General features: G+C 34.8%; 2 protein-coding genes across 2 annotated transcripts; both read right to left on the bottom strand.

Annotated features, from left to right (window-relative positions):
* Nucleotides 1-7,912: 7,912 nt before the first annotated feature.
* Nucleotides 7,913-10,284, bottom strand: LOC120336496 (ependymin-1-like). The gene is made up of 6 exons (XM_078110200.1): nucleotides 10,137-10,284; nucleotides 9,850-9,884; nucleotides 9,421-9,555; nucleotides 9,000-9,186; nucleotides 8,641-8,737; nucleotides 7,913-8,405 (listed from the first exon to the last, which is right to left on the bottom strand). The coding sequence occupies exons 1-6, from the start codon at nucleotides 10,201-10,203 to the stop codon at nucleotides 8,315-8,317; spliced, it is 612 nt and encodes a 203-aa protein (XP_077966326.1). The 5' UTR covers nucleotides 10,204-10,284; the 3' UTR covers nucleotides 7,913-8,314.
* An 8,619-nt stretch (nucleotides 10,285-18,903) lies between these two features.
* LOC120336512 (ependymin-1-like) lies at nucleotides 18,904-21,815 on the bottom strand. The gene is made up of 6 exons (XM_039404202.2): nucleotides 21,705-21,815; nucleotides 21,499-21,533; nucleotides 21,046-21,180; nucleotides 19,937-20,123; nucleotides 19,355-19,451; nucleotides 18,904-19,134 (listed from the first exon to the last, which is right to left on the bottom strand). The coding sequence occupies exons 1-6, from the start codon at nucleotides 21,769-21,771 to the stop codon at nucleotides 19,044-19,046; spliced, it is 612 nt and encodes a 203-aa protein (XP_039260136.2). The 5' UTR covers nucleotides 21,772-21,815; the 3' UTR covers nucleotides 18,904-19,043.
* Between the last annotated feature and the right edge of the window lie 532 nt (nucleotides 21,816-22,347).

Here is a 22,347-nt window from a genome sequence, read left to right as displayed (position 1 = left end):
TGAATTCCTACTCTATTGCAGGCTTAATTCGTAATTTGTGAATTATTAGTCAGTCAAAATGAGAGACGAACGTTATCGAAACTTCAATGATCTTTCTAATATGAGGATTTGTTCTCATGTCATTGCGGAATGGATCAAGCGTCAATCAATAGATTGGTATGATCTTATAATAGGAAAATTCAAAATGGTATCCGTTTTTGGCGGTTACGCATCAATTTTGAAAAAGTGAAGCTATTTTTACAATCCGGTTTTCTGAGAGTAATTTTGTAGTCACGATTTATCTTTATCGTAGTCATGCCCAAAAATTACATCATCCAACGCAAAGAGTCAGATTAGCATCGATAAGGACACGTTACATGTCGTGATTTCAGTAAGGGTGGTCTTAAACTAACTTTGTTTTCCTACACTTACGTTGTAATTTGCATAAATGAGAAATAAGAGTAAATAATAAACATTATCTTTATTATCGGAGCGGCGATCAATTCAACGACGTCGCCAGCTGTCTAAACGTGGGGAAAAGAGATAATATTGTTACTTCATAGGAAAATATATTTTCGGGTTTCATTTCACCATCTGAATAAGGAAAAATGATAAGCTTCATTACTATCGAAAACATGTCTGATAAATTATCTTCTTATTGCTAGGCAAAACAAGCTCTATGGAGGAATAAAAAAGAAGTTTGATGTTGTGAGTCCAAAAAATCTGTCGTGACGGAATACTCCCTCACGGTGTCAATATATACACAGGACATATATATGTTTTTAACGTTGAGACTTTTAATCGAAAATGCAAGTTTATTATCATTTTGTGACGGGAAACATCTATAATGGGATTTAATATTCAAAGAGCTGACCTAAACGGAAGAGTATTGTACTTTTCATAAATGTATTTTCTCTTTTAGAACGCATCGTCTTGAATAATTCATGCCGGGCGGGCTTCAGTAAACCCAAACAGAAAACAAAGTACGCTATGAAGTACGGACCACCATTAAAAATACAATGCATACAATACAACGTAATGTCAGCCTTTCATCCTTGATAGACGACATTTAATAGAAATATCGAGAAATCTTCGATATGCACAACTGCGTATATATATCTGTATGTCATAACGTTGTGTTGTGGGTAAAATAAATGTAGAAATATTGAATGAAAAATCATATACCCACTTTATATCGACGTCACTAATTTTGACATTTAGATCCTATCGTTGTACTTTCTTCATTAGAATTTGTAACATAATCCATTGAAATTATAATATCTAAACCCTGATAATGTCGTAAATCTGTTCTCAATGCCACGACGCGACGACTGTTCTACCGTATTGTGGTTTTGCAATAAATGATAACCGTATAATATACAATATATCATCATTTTAAAGAATTTTAGGTTTGAAATCATGTTTTGATGGATTATGGGCTTGTTGGTTTTTTCACTTTTGGATGTTTGATTCCCAAAAATGTAAATACGGTGGCGACATATTACCTGATCTGTTATGAAGATTTTTCTCGATACCGTTGACTATGCTTTCTAAATTTACAAATCTACTGCGCTGACTCGATATATCGCTTTAATAGTTCGTGCTATTCAAACCTGGGATTTACTCAAAAAACCTGCATTCAATAAACATTTAACAAATTAGCCAGATCCAGATTGTAAATTTTGAATTCTTTCAATCCTAGTCCAAACGTGTAAATGTCTGGTTGCCTATAGACTTATACACTATGACGAGGAAAAGAAGCTTTGTAAAACACGTAATATATTTAGTAGTCTCTCAACTCGAAATTTGTTGAGCACAGAAGTCAAAGAAACCAAGATTTTCGATTCCGAATCTCGAGAAAATTACTACCCTCAAATTCAACATATAAATATATTTTTAACTTCGTAATAATGACGGACACTGAAACAAAAATATGAATTCCTAGGTTTAAAGCAACATCGCACTGCATTATCATGGATAACTAGCAAAAAATATAATCTCCTACATCAAGACAGAACTCCGAGATAATTTGCGCCTATGTTACTAAAAATGGTTATATTTCGAAACGCACGTTTTACCGCTTTTCATATTTATTTTGCCTTTCTGTGGAAAAGTCTTATCCATTAAGATGCAGACGATGACAAACTAGTTCACCAATGGCACCAGCGGTGAACCTTTATGAGAGGAACAAATAACATCAAACAAATTGTAGTATAAATATCCACAAATCCATAATCTATCAACTGAGACAAGAACACCTGCGAAATTATATTAAAATACTGATAATTCAGAAAGACCTTCAAATTCATGAACTAAACCTCTGATTTAACCAAGTCAGCTGATTCTGTTTACTTTTCAAATTATTGATTCAATACATTAAATAGATGCTTCACATCCATCGAGTGCTTTCACGGGAATACTTTAATCCGCCATTAACAAAATATATATCCCAGCTAGGTTACTAGTATTACCGTGATCTTTTTATGACGCGCAGATTTCAATTCTCCTTTATTTCGAGCTTTGTTATTCTTTGAAGTCTAATACGATATTATAATGGGAATGTGCGCATCTTCTTTCTTGGGGGATCTGACCCTTGTGTGAGAAGGTTTTATTTTTCACATATATTATAATAACGCATTATATTGTGAACGCTATTAAATCGAAGACAATCTTCAAATTGACACGTATGTTATTGTGAAGCATTTGCTTCTAATTTATCTGCCTTTCGGAACATAGAAGAAAATATAACACGAGCACTGAATAATGTAACTGTAAATAATGCCGTAGCAATTTTGGGTTCAGAATATATATACTCCTTAGGTTGTTTAATATCAATGAATGCTGGGTTCGTGATGAAAGTGTAAACCATTTTCCAAAATATAATATCAATGCTATCAATGTGTCATGCGATAATAAAATCATGTATAACTGATCCGGTGAATCGTGGACTCAATAGATTAATTAATGGATTTGGAAGTTAACTCTCGAACTGACCAAATAAACAATTCATTTCTGTATAAACTGTCGCCTGTAGAACAGCAGGCTCATATATCATCATCATATCGCTGCAGTATCAATCAATGGACAGTTATTTTAAAATTTATAATAAAATATATATTACTGATGTCCTGAAACGGCTTCAGTAGTTTTCGACGATGCATTAAAACAGTGACTTTGTCCTATGCATATGAAATAAGATTTCTGAATATAAGATTATAGTGTGAATGAAAGTTTCATATAGAAATGGCTATAAAAACGCCAAGCCCTTGAATCAATAAAATGATTTTTTTGTTTCCCCCCAGACTAATCTAAACACGATAAACTAGGTTTCTGTACTATTACAGGTCATATCGCACGTTCAGTTCATGCTTGTTTTCGTTTGCATTGTTTCAAGAAATTGAATTCTCTCTGTTGAGAGGTTTTAAAGTGGTTGTGAATCGGCAGTTATTGTGATCTGACATAATATTGTGATTCACGTCAGAAAAATATTGTAAAACAACATATTTGTTCCGTCCAGGTTAGAAATCATGTATATTTATTAATCTTTCAGTGTAACATGAAAGCTCTGTGTTCAACAATAATATTACATTGAGCAGGAATGAAAAATAAACGTCAGTTGTGTAACCGTCTGTAGAGTTGATCTAGTCGCCCGTTGATTATGGAGCCCGTCCGTGATGAGGTTGATTATTATTCACGGAGCTCCACAATAAATTTATAAAAACAAAAAACACATTGTTACTCACCGATTAACATCCCGAGTAAATCAAAATGTACTCGAATGTATTTGCTGCTTTGTATTTACAAAATACACTTGTAGTGTCGAAATGTGGCAACAAGCCGGTAATTAAAATATGGCGTTATCTACTGGAATAATGTAATATTTGAATTACCACCTTGTTGCCACCTTTCGACTCTATCGTTGTCAAATTTTAGCAATGTCGTTATTGCTTCTTTGGGCAGTTACAAAAGTCAGTATTTTAATAAGTGAACTAATAGCTCGCGGAGCGCCTGGCTGTCTACTCACGAAGAGTAAACGTGCCAAAATAAACCATAAAATCGCCCTAAGAATATTAGTTGTCTTTCGACCGTTTTGTTACGTTGAGGTTTTTCTGGTTAGAGCACAAAGTGAAAAGCACGATTTAGCAAGCAAACTGACGACAAACTTTCAGCACTCGCTTTTTACGTTTCACTCCAATATTGTGAACGCGTGGTGTCGTGGCAGATCGAGAAACACTCGCAAAAAGACTGCTGATTTATTGAACGGTTGGATTACATGACAAATATTTTCGAAGAATGCGCGGTTGAACAAAAGTCATTCAGAGACAAATTAATAAAATATGACACAAAATTACAAGAGGTGGGGGAGGGGGGACTGGTTATCTATTGCCATATCTGATGATATGGACTGGTAACCGGGCGAGACGTCATTGTTTGCATCATGATGGCTTTCTTCTCCCAAGATATCAAAATCCTATTCCAAAGGGGTGTGTTTTCATGAGTCTTGAGGGTCTAAAAGATGTTTCAAGCTACGACAAATTGCTATGTATGATACAGAAAGATGCTTTTTTGTTACATTTCAAAGGGGGCGGCTCAGACCTCCAAACCACCCCCTGGTTACGCCCCATGCATAACAGGAAAATTCATGACTGAATAAAGTAATAGCATTTGTGAAAAACTCATATCTTTTATTATAGAGGACTAGGAACCATTCTAGTTGTTAAATGGAGAAAACATTTTCGGTCCCAAACTCAATTTTCAAAATGATTCAGAAATCACATTGGTTCCAAAACGTATGGGCCTTTCCATAGCAAAACAACCAAGCAACTAAGACAGATTTATAATAGCAAATAGCAATTCGGGTATAACGCTTCTGATATTCTTACATTAGAATTAAACCAATGAGTAGTAGTGATCTGTACTAGCTGGTACAACATTTGATATATGTTAAAGGTTAACAGTATCAAGCACCGCGATCACCATTTTTCCACGATAATAGATAAAAGCACTGCAGAATCCCAATGTGTCGATACTATTCAATGAGGTCATTGACCCAGATGAGTAATATATTAAATAATTGGATAGGTTTGCCATATACTGAAATAGATGGAAGCCCTAATGAATCTTTCAGGTTAGGACTCGTGGATGCAGATTCCATCAAAATAAACAACGGGTCTGGAGGCATTTCTTATTGATAAAGAAACCGGGATCCTCGATGATAAAGATGTTCACACATTATTTTATTTGTAATTTGAAGTAATTTATGACAGAATGTCTAATGTTGAGTCTTATATGATGAGTTTAGTCTTTTCATATATTCAAGCAAACATATTGCTTCAAATTTGAACTAAAAAAGCTGCAGGGATACGCAATATATCTCCATTTGGAACGACGTCTCGAGCCTTTTCCTGTATGGGAATAGAGATTTGGAAATACGTTGCATGTAATGACGCAATATTTGTGTAGAGACCGAAACATCTCCAGTTAATTGTATCAAGATAGTTGCGAAGGGCCGGAACCCTCAAGATTAAACCTTTAATATCAAGATAGTCAAGCCAAACATTGTAATTACCTGTCAAAATTGAGGCCCCAATTAAAAAATGATTGATTACATTGCATAAATATATTGCATAAATTTGTATTTTTTTTATTAGCAAAAACACAGTCCTATATTCAAGAGTTGTATGTTTAGGGTAGATCGGGGAGAAATGTTACGGGGCGAGTTTTTACACACTATTTAAAAAAACGCTTGGTTAAGTTAAAATGTTTATGTCTCTATCTGTCACAAAATATGGCTGGACTGGTTTAATCGCAACCAATTTTGATAACGTAGTGGCTTTTGGCATGGTTGATCATGGCAGGTATTGTATCAAACAGCCTATTGAGTCTATTTTTGAATCTAATAAGAGGAAAATTGATTGTGTTTGGGGATGAAATTGTATTTTGTATTTGCTGGTTGCATCACTAATATTTTTCCACTATTTATTATTAGTATCAGTAGCGTAGCGGCCATAGGTAAGGCAGCCATGGGAGTTGTTGGGATACTGGCGAAAAATAAGTGAAAAGTTTTAATCGTAAAAAGATTTAATAAATGAATTAAAAATTGGAGAAAATACAAAAGCCAGAGTACCAGTCGCACGTATCGTAAATATAAAGGATGCAAATGGTGTTTTTATGCGTAGTTGGGGAGGAATCAGGAGCTTAAAAATTGGCCAAGGGGTAATGTGTCAAAAAATGATGGAAACCACTAATCTGATAGAAGATGATAGAGCAGATAGAGAATCTATAGCTAGCGAATAAAACCCCGAAGAAGGCATTCCAGTGAATATAAACAACGTTAGGTAAATGCAGAAGGTCGCATTTTAAAAAAAAGGGAATTTCAATATTCCTGCATTGTTCGAAGTCACACTGTTTAATTTGTCCCAATTCCATCAATGTAATGAATGTGAATGTCGTTTCCATTTTTAAATAACAACACCTGGACTGGATAATGAATTGAGTCGCAATATATGACGCAAACTACATATAACAATATATTAGTAATATGGTATAAATTATAAAAATATACCAAAAATTGCATGCGGCCCGCAACATATTTGACAACACATCTGAGTGACATGCGCTGAGTAGAATCAAGCAAACAGATGCTCTCACATTTTATTTACTTATTAATAATGTAGCCTAAGTAGGTCATTACGGTACGGTGAGGTTTGAGTGGGTTGAACAGGGTTTTACTCGAAATGTTTTCTATCAAACTCGTAATAAATTTTAACGTCAAAACCATCCAACCTCCTGAATAAGGGGTTACCTGGTTTTACGTTCTTGTATGAAAGTGTATTACTTCGAAATTTTGGAGCCGGTAGAATTCTGCATTACAGAGCCATTGGCTTTGTGTTACAGCTATTTGTGTTCTTAATCAAAGAACTGTTATATAGGTCATAAAATAAGGCATGTTTAATCTGCATTATTTCACCTCGTTTTTTCAACCAATAAAGTATTTTATACAATAAACTCCGGAAAAATCAATTGACGAGGTTAGAATAGATTTAGATACAGTATTATCGTCATAGATAAAACGAAAATTGTGGTTATGATAGGCCTATGGGTTTTCTATTATATTTGATTCAATAAAACGTTTTCCGGGCCCTGAACCATGGAATGCGATAGGTCCTCGCTGGTATGCAGGCTACATTCAAACTACCTAAAATACATCTAAAACGATATTTGATGAAGAGTGTTTCTGATGTCGGAATCGCTCCCTAAACATGTGTATCCACGAGTAGAAGTGTTTGAAAATCTTTTAACGTGGATCTGTCTTTGAAAATCAAGAACCGCTGCATTACGTGACTGAAAGCTATAGCCGCTCATATAGTGGATTGTATAAATGCCGAAAACACTCTCTAGTGTGGCGTTGAGTTTTGCGTGATATGTTGGGGTATTTGCAATATGAAAAACAATTTTTTCTCGTCCTATACTCGAAAATCGTTCTCATTGTCAGGATATGTCAAACACTATATATTTGGAATTTTTTGGGAATAGAAAGTATTTGGTCTAATTTTTGTTTAGCGAAGACTTATCGAATGGGATTGTATTTGTTCAAAAATCGGAGAGTGATGATTTTGTTCAAAATTTTTCCCTTTTACAATACTGTTGAATAAATATTTAATGGCTGTACAAAGCATTATCATGTTTTTATAGAGCTTATTTAAGCAGTTTATATGGTTTAAACTTTAAACCATCAGGTCTATAATAAAAAGACAAACCAATAATATAGGACGACTACTACCATTTAGTTCACATAACTTTTTAGTATCCGCTCCTCATTGCTTATTTTTGTCGAAATAATCTAAATGGCAAAACATTCTAGATTTAAAGCGTTTCAACTCTCACTTGAAACAGCTTGCCTTGCTCAAATTCAAAACTATTGACTCAACTATTTGCATTTTTGCTTTATCCAAATATACAGAACATTATAAAAAGCTAGGCAATTAGAAAATCAAATTTTCCTACATCAGTAACATTAAATATTTTGACTAAGCTGAACATCAAATCAAAAGATGGTTGGCATAATGGCAATTCTCACTGTTGAAGAAAGTCGGTATGCAGACTCCAATTCATCTTGCAATTCAATATTAACATTTTAAGTAAATCAACAAATATGATTTAATATGCTTGATTTATTCGATACTTTTGGAGCCTAAATTTATAAATCAAAAATAAAGATGAAAATATATTTAAAAATTATGATAATGCAATTATATTTCGATTGATCTGGAACATTGTTGAGTGGTCATTAAACAATTATTTGAGTTGATATCGTCAGAACTGGAAGATTCATTCAAAGCAGCGTAGTATCGAAATCAGCCATGCATTCCTTCGGAATAGCAAATTCTTCGTGACCAAACTCTCTCAGGGTGACATCGAAATATCTGAAATAGGCAGAATTGGGTTGAATAATTCGAATACTATCACTGTTATAACAGAAACAAAATTGCGCAAAAAAGACATGACAAATATCATTCAATTTTTATTTCAAATCGGTGCTTTCAACTGAGGAAAATATATAGATTTTTTTATTCAGCATCGCATTAGATATTTCTTAATAGTAAGCAATAACAATTTTTCAAGATATTTCAACAAACATTGTAAAAGTATTAGTCTTACGTTCTGTGAAAATGCAACGTCTGTCCATGCATCATGCCTCGAAATTCGTGATAAAATGGAATGCAGTCCCGGTGTGTAAATTCAGAAACAAAGGTTCCTAAAGCATAAAAAGAAAAGTGTTGAATGTATATATCTATTAGGTTCGAGTACGGAAAATGATGTGCTCTAATTCTTTTTTATGATTTGTGTAAAAAATTTGAACTAAACAGCCTTACACACAGAATCACAGCAAATACCGTGTTTACCCATACCGTATAATTCAATTAAATTGCATCAAATTTATTAGACTTCGTACGTAATGTATCGAACAGTACTCAAAAAACATGTTCTGAATTAGTTGAGATTTTATCTTTGTATACCTTGAACGGTCGTGGAATTTTCTGTCATGACCCATACACCCAATCCTACACCATCTCCGGGCGGGGCTCCAATGGTTATGTCACTAACGTGTTTATATCCTTTTTCGACGCCAATCGGGCGGAATTCCATCTTGGGCTCTGATTTTGTGCATTTACGAGTTTTCAGGTCCACTTTGTATTCTTTTCTCTGTAAATGTTTAGACATCCATCACGCAATGTTTTGAGCCGTTCAATCAGCCATAAGTGAGAACCATCGAATTTGGTGAATAAACATTTTCAATCGAATTTTTGAATTTCATTATGTTCTTTTTTGCAGAGCGAGTCAGATTCTACTCTTATCTATATACCGAAAATTGTACCTATAGGCCATTGAACTATCAACGATTTTGAATCAGTGCCAAAATATCGGTTCGATATTTACCTCGCGGTAGAGGACAAGGATATCTTCGGCTGATCTCGTATCATTTTCCATAGTTTCTTCGATAAATCGAATTCTCTCTCCAATAGCATCGTAATACATTCTTCCTTGTTGATAGAAGTCAGTGGCGTGATCATACTGATAAAATAAGTTGGGCCTTAAATTATGAGAAAATGTAATGTTATCCGACCTAAATTTGATCAGTGTTTCGAGCACAGTTCCAAAACTGCGATCGTGTAAAAATCTGCGTTACTGGGAAGTATTCAAACATATATAGCACAGTTACATTTATGAGTGGCATAGTTGTATATTTGAATGTATTCTGCTAAGTTGATACTATACAAAGTAAAAAACTTGTTATTGTCACTGAAAAATTAAATTTGCTGTTAGCCATATATTGCATCCTAATGCTTTCTAATGATATGAACTAACCTGGTATACTCTGGATTCAAAATGTCTGGGAGCGACTGAAAAATTAGAAAATCATAAGACGGGGTTATAAGGGTAAAAAAATATTTAGCTATTACTGAGACAAAAAATATAGATATATCGATTCGAAAGTTGCAATTTCTTTTTATAACGAGTCGCCAATATCGAACTTATTTTTTTAATTTCCTAATTTTCAGTTTTCCTATTATAGTATTTCGACCTTTTTTATTTCAAGGTCTTAAATAATATTGTAATTCACATCAATATTAAAGAAAAAAATGAAATCTCACCGCAAGTACGCTCTTGGGCGAACACCACGACGCTGCACACAGATACAATGAAAAGAATTTTAAACATTTTGCTCGATTTCTAGAATCACCTATTTATAAGTGCAATTAGAAATGTCAAACCGCGTATGTGTGGATGGCTGATGCGGACCCGCTTTTATACTTGCTTGTAGCTGAATATAAATCACCTGATCTAGTTTTTATATGTGTTTTTGTTTGAACAATTGATAGACTTTGTAACTGTTTGAAATCTGCAATTCTGCAACAATAGTTACATAACTGCCTGTAGTTAGATTTGTTTCGTGTATCAAGGTTAAATATGAAATATTACATAATTGTTACAATTTTATCGTATTATCGTATCGGATTATTTATCGTCATTTTTATTCTCTTTCGCTTACATCTCGCCAATATCACGCTATTGTTCATCGTGCTGTAATCACAGTCGTTGCGACAATGAACTGTATATTCGTATCATTACAAGACGGTAGTTCGATCAAGCTTGTTTGTACCTAGTGACTATATAATTTGATTGCGTGTTTTTGTGTTTAGCTTAAGATGTGATTTTATTTTATTCGGTAGTTATAAATTGTAATTCTGGGTGGTAATGAAAAGTTCAATTTGTTTTTTTCACTCATAAATATCTGTCTGCATCCTCTTTATCGTATTGATTACAGCGATAAAAGTAGAACTCGAAAAGCAAAAAAGTGGAATGTGAGCCTCAGTAAAAATACAGACCTAAATGAGCCAACCCCGTTCGGCAATTTGGAAAATTAATGTTTTGCAATTTTAAGTACGCGCAGTAAATGGTGCTCATTTGATCAACATTTACCTTCGGTACACATACCCCGACCTTGACATATGTCCTTGGCTCCTATGGTTTTGCAGGTTAAATATTCTACAGTTAATCGGACTCATTGGCTCAACAGATCGACATTTACCTGTGGTATGTATACTTTGAAGCAAGTCTGGAATTGCTATTAGTAAAAAATTGTTATTCTTCAAAGCCAAATGACAAAGTTCACAAAGTCACCCACAATGTTTCGCCAATTCACGAATTAATTAAAAAAAACATGTTAGTATTTTAGTGATAAAAATTGTAATAATTATTAAATCAGCCTTATTACAAACTAAGAATAAGTGGGCTATATATCGCGTATTGACAGTAAGTTTGAGTTTGAGAGCAGCTACACAAAACGTGCGCTGCCAAGTGCAATGTTCTTGTGAAGTTTATTCAACGTTTTCAGATGAATGAATGAAGTGCTATGAACTAAAGTCGGGTAACAAAATGTCGATAAATAAAAACGTGTGCCATGGCGATGGTGTCAAAAGTATTAAGATGTAAAAACAGCACCCCAAAAGTAAGTCTACCAATATAGAGGTAACTAATTTTATTCGCCTACTTCACATCAAGTTGTTTGTGTAAATGTAAAAGAACGGAAGCTTATAAGCAGAAGGTATATTCACTTGGCTAACTCACCTCCCTAAACTCCTAATAGAATTAAAACAAGGAAAATCCGAATAAAATTATGGCATAACCCTAATCTGGTACATTTACTACGGGAATACTGTAAAAACAACCAAAAGTGAAACAAACGTGAAGAGATAAAAAGCTGGACGGGTGGACTGGGAGAACAGAAAGAAACAGAATCAGTACAAAAAAGAGGAACGGAGCTATTATTTGGAAAGAGAATCAGAAACTCATCGTCCCAAGTTACCTGCTATTGGGAAATGGTCACGTTAAATTGATGTGAGTTGAGCGGAAAATAGAAAATGTTGGTGGCTCAAGGCGACTGGTGGCGAGGATCGAACTATTCAATAGGAATCGTGAAGTTGTGCTCACCCGCTTATTGTAGGGATAACAGGATCCAGGGTGTGTAACCTTGGGATATATAAATTATATAAATTCATCGTGGAGATAGTAGATGGAGTCAAGTTATATCAACTTTGGGACTATATAGCAAATGCACTTGCAATACAATCTTCGGCATGTCGTGCCGACGCAGTGCCGGAACAATGCTGATCATGCAACGCTTCGGCTACCACGGCATTTGCAAACATACAATTGAACCGACCAAGCTTTATAACGCTCAATGTCCAACAAACATTCCACTTATATCGAAGCAGTAGTAAGGAGTATAGAAATATAAACTATTCGAGTCAGGAGATAAACTATTGGACAAAAAAGCAACCTTAAAATGCGTGAAACTCGTCACAAAAGACGAGAATGACGGGAAGTTGCTTCAGGGTACGGGAAAAATGTATTTTAGAGTATGTGTGGGGTAAATTTGCACTGGAAGGCGCATGTACGGGGTAATTGCACTGAAATACATATTTCTCGTATCTTAGAGCGATTTCCCGTCATTCCCGCTTTTTGTAACATTTTCCGCTTTTTAGTAAAATTTTCCGTCATTCCCGTTTTCCGCATTTTAGGGCCTTAAATTTTGAGAAACGGGAACGACGGGAAATTGTCAATGCCAAATTGCGGGAACTACGGGAAATTTCACAAAAGGCGGGAATTACGGAAAGTTGCTTTAGGGTACCGGAAATATGTATTTTAAAGTATGAGTGCAGTAAATTTGAACTGAAAGGCGGAAGCAAGGGAAAGTTTATACTTGAGCGTGCATGTTCGGGGTAATTGCACTAAATTCCAAATTTACCATATCTTAGAGCGATTTCCCGTCATTCCCGCTTTTTGTAACATTTTCCCGCTTTTCAGTAAATGTTCCCGTCATTCCCGTTTCCTGCATTTAGGGCCCTAAAATGCGGGGAAACGGGAATGCAATAAAAAGCGGGAACGACGGGAAATTGCTAATTTCAAATTGCGGGAACTACGAGAAATTTCACAAAAAGCGGGAATGACGGGAAGTTGCTTTACTGTACGGGAAATATGCATTTTAGACTATGGGAGGGGTAAATTTGAACTGAAAAACGGAAGCATTGAAAAGGTTTATATATGTTATAGTTGGAGAACCACACATCAAAGTTTTTTTTACTCATTCCCTGATTTCTCATCAATTCTCTAAGATATATATTATATTCATGATTGTTTTTTTTTAGAAACAAAAGTTGCGGAAAAGATGCAACGCATTAAATATCTATGACCCACAGTCTTCATTTTCATAATACGATATAATTTTTGACCCATTCAATAAAAGGTTCTGCACTAAGATATTCATTTTAACTTAAAGAGTTTATAACTAGATTTGGTTTAGAAGTTTTACATAAACCATTTATTTGTATATCAAACTCAGTCTTTATATGTCCATATTTACAAATGTTTTTTATATTCGCTCGCTGAAATTATGAATCACCTGATCGCATGTGTAATGTGTATACTAGTTTAGTGTTTGAACAACCGATAACATCTGCAATTCTGGACGCTAGTTGCATAACTGAAAAGTTGACTATGTATTGTTTCATCGTTGAAGAGATTTCAGTATACATTATTATTACAGCAATTGCGTTCTTTTTGCTGAATTTTGCACCACTGCATGTGTATACTAGTTTAGTGTTTGAACAACCGATAACATCTGCAATTCTGGAACGCTAGTTGCCTAACTGAAAAGTTGACTTTGTATTGTTTCATCGTTAAAGAGATTTCAGTATACATTATTATTACAGCAATTGCGTTCTTTTTGCTGAATTTATGTACCTCAGCTTCGTCGTGTTGTAATCGATGATTGTCGCTAAGCGACAATGTAATTGGACGTGCCTATTCGGGTATATGGCGGTAATTCTTTTAAGCTTGACTGTACCCAACGAATATCTATTTTGCTATCTGTAAAAATAGCATAAAAGCATATATATAGTGATGATGTCTGCCATTTCAATTGGTGCCAATATACAAGCCCTAGAATGGGATTGGTGAAAGTATGCATATACAGCCATTCATATCAAGAAACCTCCCAACTACTGAGCCTACTAATTAGGCAGTAATAACTATATTTCATAGCAGATAAACAAACTTACAAGTTTAAACAACTCATAGTACTATATGTAGCTTTGCGCAGATGTTAGCTTTGGTGGACCTGTATATATATATGAATGTGACATCTCAAATTCCAGTACACTTTATTGAAACTCAAATCGACACAGATGTTATACCCCTGAGTCTACTTTTCTATAGGTGCAAAATAGCATAACTTATTATGACTTAGGGTTTTAAGTTGAATATTTGCGTGACCGACGCCTTATTGGACATGAAGTGGACATTTGGATCATTGTGTATTGTTCTTCTTCTTGTAAAAAAAATCGCTTTTCTCATCAACTACTGGATCAATTTACAGTGTTTAAAGATTTTTGTTGTTGCTAGAAGAAAATAATTCGTAGCGGTTCTCGTGTTAAGCAAAAGTAGGAATTTTTTGGGGAGCTACGGTAGACTTTGATATTGTAGAAAATTCGATAATACAGCTGTGACTCGGATCATTTAATTAGTATTTCAATTTACGTTGAGACTCGAAGAATGAATCCCTCTTGTCACACGACCCGGAAAGCCTTGATAGTTCTGGTGCGCCGGCACCCTGATAGAGATACTGGTAAGTTAGGGTACCTGTTCCACAGTTATCATTTCGTTCAGGATAGGGCCTTTGGGGATTTGTGGGTAACAAATTCGTCTTGGCTTTCGTGTTCATATATTTGAGAACCGCTCTATTGTTCATAGTCTACTAATAAAATGCTACTCAAGTTTACGAACAAGTCGAAGATAGAAAGTAAGTGTACATAAATAATATAAATCCGGGCGTGTTTGAATTTCACTGAGTGATAAATTTGTAGCAAAGAATATTTTATTGCACGATTTTGCACTGATCGACATTCGTTCTGGACAATCTCAATATGGCGTTTGACTCATAAATATCCCTATTTCTGTAAACCGATTGGAAAATATTTTATCCGCATTTCCATGCAGTTTGAGAAACGAACCAGGTAGGTATTGTTATCTTTGGTACACTGCGATGATTTAATTCTACATCTAATGTTGGTGTGTCGGGTTCTGGAGCATGCGTAGCATAATATTTGCTCCAAATGGCTATTCACATTCTGACATCTGCATGCGCATGTTCTCTTTTTGTTTAATGTTGGATTCTTGACATTACACATACATGGTCTTTGTTTCTATTTGGGTGGTGTAATACCTTATGGGGGTTGTAGACGGTATAGTTTAGCTCTTGTACCTATTATTGTAATCAGGCGACCAGTCGAGATATATTGGATTCTCCCATTCGTTTTAATTTGCTATGGTATTCTATGATTTGTATCGTGTGTATACAAAATTTATCATAGGTTGAGGTTCTGCTGTGAAGTTAACGTGAAGGCCAACATACGAATGGTTAGTGTGGTTTGAGTGTCTTTGAATGGTTTGCGAGAAATTTACCCTGTGTCCCAACCAGAATTCAACTCAGGTCTTTCAACTAGCGTTTTAAAGATAAATAACTAATGATCAATATCTACTCAAAATAATAATTTTGTGTTGAAAATGTTGTTGAAAATTCTTCAAGAAACCTTGCCAAATGCCAAGTATTATCCAAACAGCGAAAAATAATTATTCTTAAATCATGAATATTACATGACTGCTCAAACTTCAGTATCTAATTTACAATTTCCCCCAAACGCGATTCTTCGCTTGCTTAGAATTAGAACAAACTGAGCATTTTGATTTATCACATTACTCTTGAAGTGAGACAATAACTTTCGCATACTGCGGAAGTCTTTGTAGGATCGTTTGTCAGTCTAGACCAGGGTTGCCAGATCCCAGTGATGAAAAAAAGCCAAATCAAGACAGAAAAAGTCAACAGTTTCAACAAGTACAACAACCTCATGATTTGAAACTCCTAGCACAATTGTGGATTTGCACAGTTCAAAATATGCTTATTTAAAGTCATCAGTTGATTTAGTGAGCCTCATCAAATGCTAAATCCTAAAAAGCCAATATGACAACGCTGGTCTAGACACGCGATATTCGGTGCTACATTTTTAAACCTTGACAGCGAAAGAACTTGTATTTGTTACGTGATAATATGCTTTATAGGGCTTGCCCAGACTCAAATACTGTATGTGTATGTTGTATTTTGCGCATGTAAAGCACTGTATTCTCCCTGTTGCAAAAAAAAAACACATCAGACGCGATCGACTGCTCGAGACGTGGCGATCGACCGGTCGATCGCGATCGACGTGTTGGCCACCCCTGCCTTATAGCATTTAACTCCCTAAATTCAGCCTTATTTTAATTAAAAATTTCTCAAACGTATAATATTGATTTTCGTACATCTCATTCATCCCTACAGCCTGATGATCTGCACCAAAATACATGATATATATATAACGATCTTCGGTAAAATTTATCCTCGATTCCTCATCCTACCACGGCCTCCAGTCCGATCACCAGTCCATAGAATTAATCAGCCATTTGTTTCAGATTCCTGGACTCGGATGTGGCAAGAGCCGTGATTGACTATCGGCTACGGCTCAGGGGTCGGCAAATTTTATGTCGCTCGCGGGACAAAATTGAGGGTTACTAGTCTTTTGCGGGTCGCATATATTTTTTGAAAGTTAAAAACGGAACAGCGCGCGAAAACTGCGACAATTCATGAAATCAACTCATTTGTCTTATTAAAAAATTATTACAATGACATTTAATGTGACACTGTGTTGTTGCTGCATCACGCTAGATAATTTTACGACGCCAAGATTGGTACATTTTCTATTTGGGCATCACTAATCCTAGTTCTTTGTAATGTTCATTTTCAAAAATAATTGTTCGCACAAACATGTATTTCCAAACATCGAAGTGAATATTCTCGCATGGTTTGTGAAATTTTGATGAAGATTTTCTTTAAGAAGATACATTCTTACAAAAATTAAGCAGTGGTGAAGCTCTCGAATAGAATATGAATTTTATTTTCTTATTGCATTGCAATATACGTGGATATTCACTGCGATATTGAACCCCTGCACTCGGCATCAATTTTTCTGTGTGTTGCCATTTGTCTAATTATAATTAAATTGTAGGCTCGTTAAACGTTCACTGAATTGTTAGGATATATATTATATAGTTTATTCTGAACGTGTCTCATGATAAATTCTGTTACATAAAAAATGTAATTATTTCCTTGAGCGTAGATTATAAATAAAATTAATTTATCGCGAAAACCGACGTTTTGTCTGTATAATGGATGTTTCCCCGTGCATAGATTTCCTTGTTTACTTCATGACATTGGCCAATCAGCAAGATGCAAAAATAAACGTAACAATGCCCCCTTTCGCATCCGATCAGACAATTTTCTCACTCAGACAGATTTTCAGTCGTGGTCGTTAACATTTCCTCATTTTCGCGTTTTTGAATTATATTTGTCAGTTTTTAGTTGTGTTTCGGAAATTTAAATATAAATCAAATAATTTAATAATCACTTTGTATTCCTAGGAGTTTCAGTTTAATTGCAGTAATCAAAAATTAGTGTAGAAATAGCTGTGATAGACTAGGCTTAAATTCTTTACCGGTACTTTAAAAAACAGATTGTTGAATGGTATGAATTAGAATGATAGTTTGAAACAAATACCCCATTTTACAGGCGTCAACTCGCGATACCACTCTTAAAATAAGCATCAAAAATTTCAAAATGGTAAAGTATAGGAAGAATTTTCCGCGGTCAAAGGTCGGAGAAAGGTCTATTCAGTGAAGCGTCCCGGGCCAGATTATTTTACTCCGGTCGTATTTTGCCGACCACTGGGATACGCAAACTACCGTACCTTACGATGGAGACGAGTCCAGCAATCTTTTCGCGTGTGACAATCGCCCACATGATTCAAACCAACGAATGTACGCAGTACAGTAATCAAGTGCACGATGCGCCGAACAAAAACAGGTTTCGCGAAATCGTCCCCCTATCGCCCCCTTCGACTTTTTCGCCCCCCCTCTGTATCATTTTCGCCCACCAGGGGCGATATCGCCCACTTTGAGAATCACTGAACTCAAGCCCACCTCTTCACGCACCAAATTCTGGCAACTTTGGTTGGGCATTTTTGGCAATTGACTCCAACTATAATCAGCTTGGCAATATATTTTTCATAAAAGTTTATCTTCACTGTTCACTCCCATTTATAAAATCGATCAATTCGGCAGTGGCAAACATTATAAATTTATTAATATGGTGTGGCAAGTAATTTTTATTTATTTTTTTAACTACCAGTATATATGTAATTTATCATGTTCTTCTTACTTTATAACTTCTGTATGGATGTGTGTGTGGGTGCGTGTGCTCGTGTGTGAAATATTTCAAATATTTTAGGTGAGTGAACACGTACCGCTTCTTCTTGGCAAAACCTTCCTTATCTTATATACATTCTGCACGTTTTAAACCTCATCTAAGGTTTTGTTTGCTCTCCTGATTTCATAATAATAAGTTTTTATTTATTTATTTTTACCCATCATTTTATTGTTATGCTGATTATGGATTCGAAATAAACTTATACTTTTCAAAACATTGTACGAAATTAGCTTCCTCTTTATAAATTCTCATTGCGCTACTCGTTTCAACCGTTCAATACGATGGGGTTTGACGAGGGCTTGGTGAATAGCGCATGGGTTCGGCATGCTCGCAGTCCTAGACCCTCTTGATAATTGTTTGTTGTCACTAAACTCCTTGCCGGCAATTTGCGTTAAATAAACTCCTTGCAGGCAATTTGCGTTGAAACTATTTTATTTCAGGGTCCAAGTCTCACAAACGGTATATGCTTAGACATATATCCCGGCAATACTATAACCAAATAGCAGTAAAGATGCTTCAGACTTTATTTTTGAATTGGATAAAGACAGAATAAATGCAATGATTAGGCTTATTTCTGATTAATTTCATATTGAAGATAAAATTATTGAAATTGCTATTTATTTGAAAAGATGCATAGCTAATACAACTACAGCAACGTTGTACCAAAATGAGGAGAGCATTCCTTCGGCACATTAAAGTCTTCAGGCTTGATTTCTCTTAAGGTGACGTCATAATATCTGAAATTACCAAGGTATTAAATGTAGGCATTATTTGATGCAAACAACACGAAATATTGCCATTGGGATATATAACAATTGCCCTATAATATAACATATATAAAATTATTACACAATGAGTTCCACATGATTGTTTGCAAAGTTTGGAAATACAATCTAATTATTTCTAATTAATTGTATATAGTGTAGTATTATAATATTTTAGAAAAAGAATTCATACGTTCTATGATAATGCATTTTCCCCCCGTGCATCATCCCTTCGAACTCATGATAGAATGGAATGCAGTCATGACGAGTGAATTCAGAAATGAAAGTTCCTGTCAAAATATTACATAAAAATATTATAGGATTCGAGGTAAAATATAAGATTGAAAATTTTGTTCGCTTTTCTTATTTTGAATATTGTTTTCAATGAAAGGTCAATCCATTATAGTTAGTCCCACTTCGTAGTATTTTGTGGATTATTTTCAATTTTTATCAAAAATGTCAAATTAGAAATGAAAGTGATGGTCGGATTCACTTCACATCAACGCAGTGGATTATCTCACAAATAACACAATAATTGATCTAAACTGGTAACCGAGAAAGAAACTGTATTTTGCCATATGCATGAGCCGCCTCGGGCCTAGGCAATAGTTGTCTACCTGGGGTATATAAGAAGTCAATTTGAGTAGCGTATCCAAATATAAAGAATGACAATATTACATACCGGTAGTTAGTTTTGAATCCTGTTATTTTGTTTAGTCACCTTCAGTCAATAATAGCAATAGGTTGTGTCTCGAAATTTGCTTATACTTCTTACCTTGAACATCTGTCGAGTTTTCTGTCATGTACCAGACTGATATCTCAACTCCTTCCTCGGGGATCGATCCAATTATCAAATCTTCAGCATGCTTGTATCCGGGTTCTACACCGATTGGCCGGAAATCCATTTTGGGGGATGACGTCACACATTTACCTGTTTTCAAGTCGAGAGTGTATTCTTTTCGCTACAAAACAGATTCAAAATAAAGCAAACTTATTTTATGAAACTTTATTTTGCTATTCTGAATAAAATAAATGGTTGCTTACAAATAGATTATGTCGAGCGTGTATGTTTTGAACGAAAAATATATAGAAAAATATATCGTCACGCTAATAACCGAATTGCGTAAGTCATTTTTAGCAGTTATGAAAAAAACGTAAAAAACTTCTTAGTGATATTGTTATGCCATTGAGAGTCAATATTTTGCCATGGTTCAATTTTTTGATCGTAGCCGGATTTATGTTAATTTGTATAACGCAGTTAAGTGACGTCATAATGACGCACTGTGACTTGAGCAGAAATGTGTCTATGACTTGGGGACATACGCAATTTTGGAACTTTACTATATGCACCAGTCCTGAAAACTAAACATTCCAAAAACGAATGTAATTTTCAGTATCTACAATGTCTAATCCCCAAAATAGCTAATCAGTTTCAATTACATTATTTTTTATGTTTAAAAATATATATTTCAATAATATAACACGTTCTGCACACCCACCGAAATAAGACTAAGATTGAATATAAAGAATAAAACAGCAATGCACCCAATACTATACCTATACTGCAGTATAAATTCAAATTAATACGCGCTAAGCTAGAATCCGAGATGCAAAAACTCGAAAATACTGATCCGAGGTTATTTTGCATTTGTGACGTCACAATAGTCCTGCGATAACAATGATAATTCATTATGACGAAACAATTGCACAAATGTGCTTGTCATACTAAATCTCCATTTTTATGGGTTTCGGAATTCCTAAAATAAAATCTGAGTAACAGACAGGTGCGCAGCATTTCATAAATACCTATTTTATTAAAAACTCAAAATCGCTAAAAATGACTTACGCAATTCGGTTATTAGCGTGGCGATATCTAGTTGTTACCTCACGGAAGAGTATCAAAATGTCTTCTGATGGTCTTGTTTGATTTTCTGCAGTTTCCTCTATGAATCTAACCCGTTCTCCTACTGCATCATAGATCATACGTCCTTTGCGATAGAAGTTGGTGTAATGATCATACTGAAAAAAAATAATAATCAGACTGAGGTAATGCAAAATATATTTCATTTATGGGGCGTAATTGAAAGTATCATTTTTATACAATATATATTTAATGTGTACCCAACCACTTTGTTTTAATATGTTCAATAGTCTCTCGCCAATTGAAAAACGAAATGCCTATGGAAGATGATCTGGCATTTTAAGACCTATTATAAGAATAAAAGAGCGAAATCGGCCGGGCTAGTTTAGGAACATGAAATTTTATCAGCATTTTAACAAGTTGCATCGAAATACAAATGTTTAACAATTTCAGTCGTTAGTTGAAATGTCACAAACCTGATATAGTCTCGATTCAAACTGCTTTGGAGCAACTGAAAAGTAAGAGAAAAATGTCACATTTTCATGCATTTTCAGATATATAATTGTACATTATTCAAAACTGTTTTAGCCTCGAGGCTGTTATTTAGTTGACATTTGTCAACACCTAGATCAAGTTAACATAATAAAATAAAATGTAGCATCAGATTAACATTAGACCTTACCGCAAGCTCGTTCCTGAGCAAACACAACAACGCTGGATACGACAAACAATAAAACAAACTTGAACATTGTTGTTTTGTATGCTGACAAGCTGCAAATGTACAATTGATTCAATCATCAGGCATTTATATATTTATCTTGTTTATCAGGTAATCATTTTGAGTCACGAGACCCTAGTCACGAGACCCTAGTCACAAGATTTTTGTTTGTATTTGAAGAGAGCAAGCAAACATGCTACACTTTATCTGTGCTTCAGCAAACAAAATTTTGCTGCAGCAGCCCTGATAAGTAAAAACAATGTGCCATAAATATTATGACTCAACTAAAAAATTAAATTTGCTACCTGGTCAAAGGTTAAAATTCGACTGTCTTAGGAATCAAATTCCATTAATGCCCAACAATCCGAAATTAAAAATATATTTATATATATATATATTGAGGAAAATACACAAAGCTTAATATTTATCTTAAAAAACGATAGTGTGATATAAAAAATCAGCGTAATTTGGCGAAAGTTCAAACTAGCTCTGGGATCTATCTAAACAACGATTTATACACAGGCGCCAACAATCATGTCTTTATCATGCATCGAAGTTTTTTCTTTGTTTATATGATCATATATTCGTAATTTGGTGGTTGCCGTGA

The sequence above is a fragment of the Styela clava genome, chromosome 2 (assembly GCF_964204865.1).
Source record: "Styela clava chromosome 2, kaStyClav1.hap1.2, whole genome shotgun sequence".
In the NCBI taxonomy this organism is placed as follows: domain Eukaryota; kingdom Metazoa; phylum Chordata; class Ascidiacea; order Stolidobranchia; family Styelidae; genus Styela; species Styela clava.
Note: the sequence above shows the minus strand (reverse complement) of the source record. Positions and strands in the feature narration are given on the sequence as shown.

What these genes read in the sequence shown, in the direction of transcription:
- LOC120336496 (XM_078110200.1), bottom strand. Translation starts at nt 10,203, where the DNA reads ATGTTTAAAATTCTTTTCATTGTATCTGTGTGCAGCGTCGTGGTGTTC. An exon ending in TCCTTGTCCTCTACCGCGAG is followed by an intron (nt 9,187 to 9,420) that starts GTAAATATCGAA and finishes AAACATTTACAG; the next exon opens with AGAAAAGAATACAAAGTGGA. An exon ending in ACGTTGCATTTTCACAGAAC is followed by an intron (nt 8,406 to 8,640) that starts GTAAGACTAATA and finishes TGCCTATTTCAG; the next exon opens with ATATTTCGATGTCACCCTGA.
- LOC120336512 (XM_039404202.2), bottom strand. Translation starts at nt 21,771, where the DNA reads ATGTTCAAGTTTGTTTTATTGTTTGTCGTATCCAGCGTTGTTGTGTTT. An exon ending in AAACTCGACAGATGTTCAAG is followed by an intron (nt 19,452 to 19,936) that starts GTAAGAAGTATA and finishes ATATTTTGACAG; the next exon opens with GAACTTTCATTTCTGAATTC. An exon ending in AAAATGCATTATCATAGAAC is followed by an intron (nt 19,135 to 19,354) that starts GTATGAATTCTT and finishes TGGTAATTTCAG; the next exon opens with ATATTATGACGTCACCTTAA.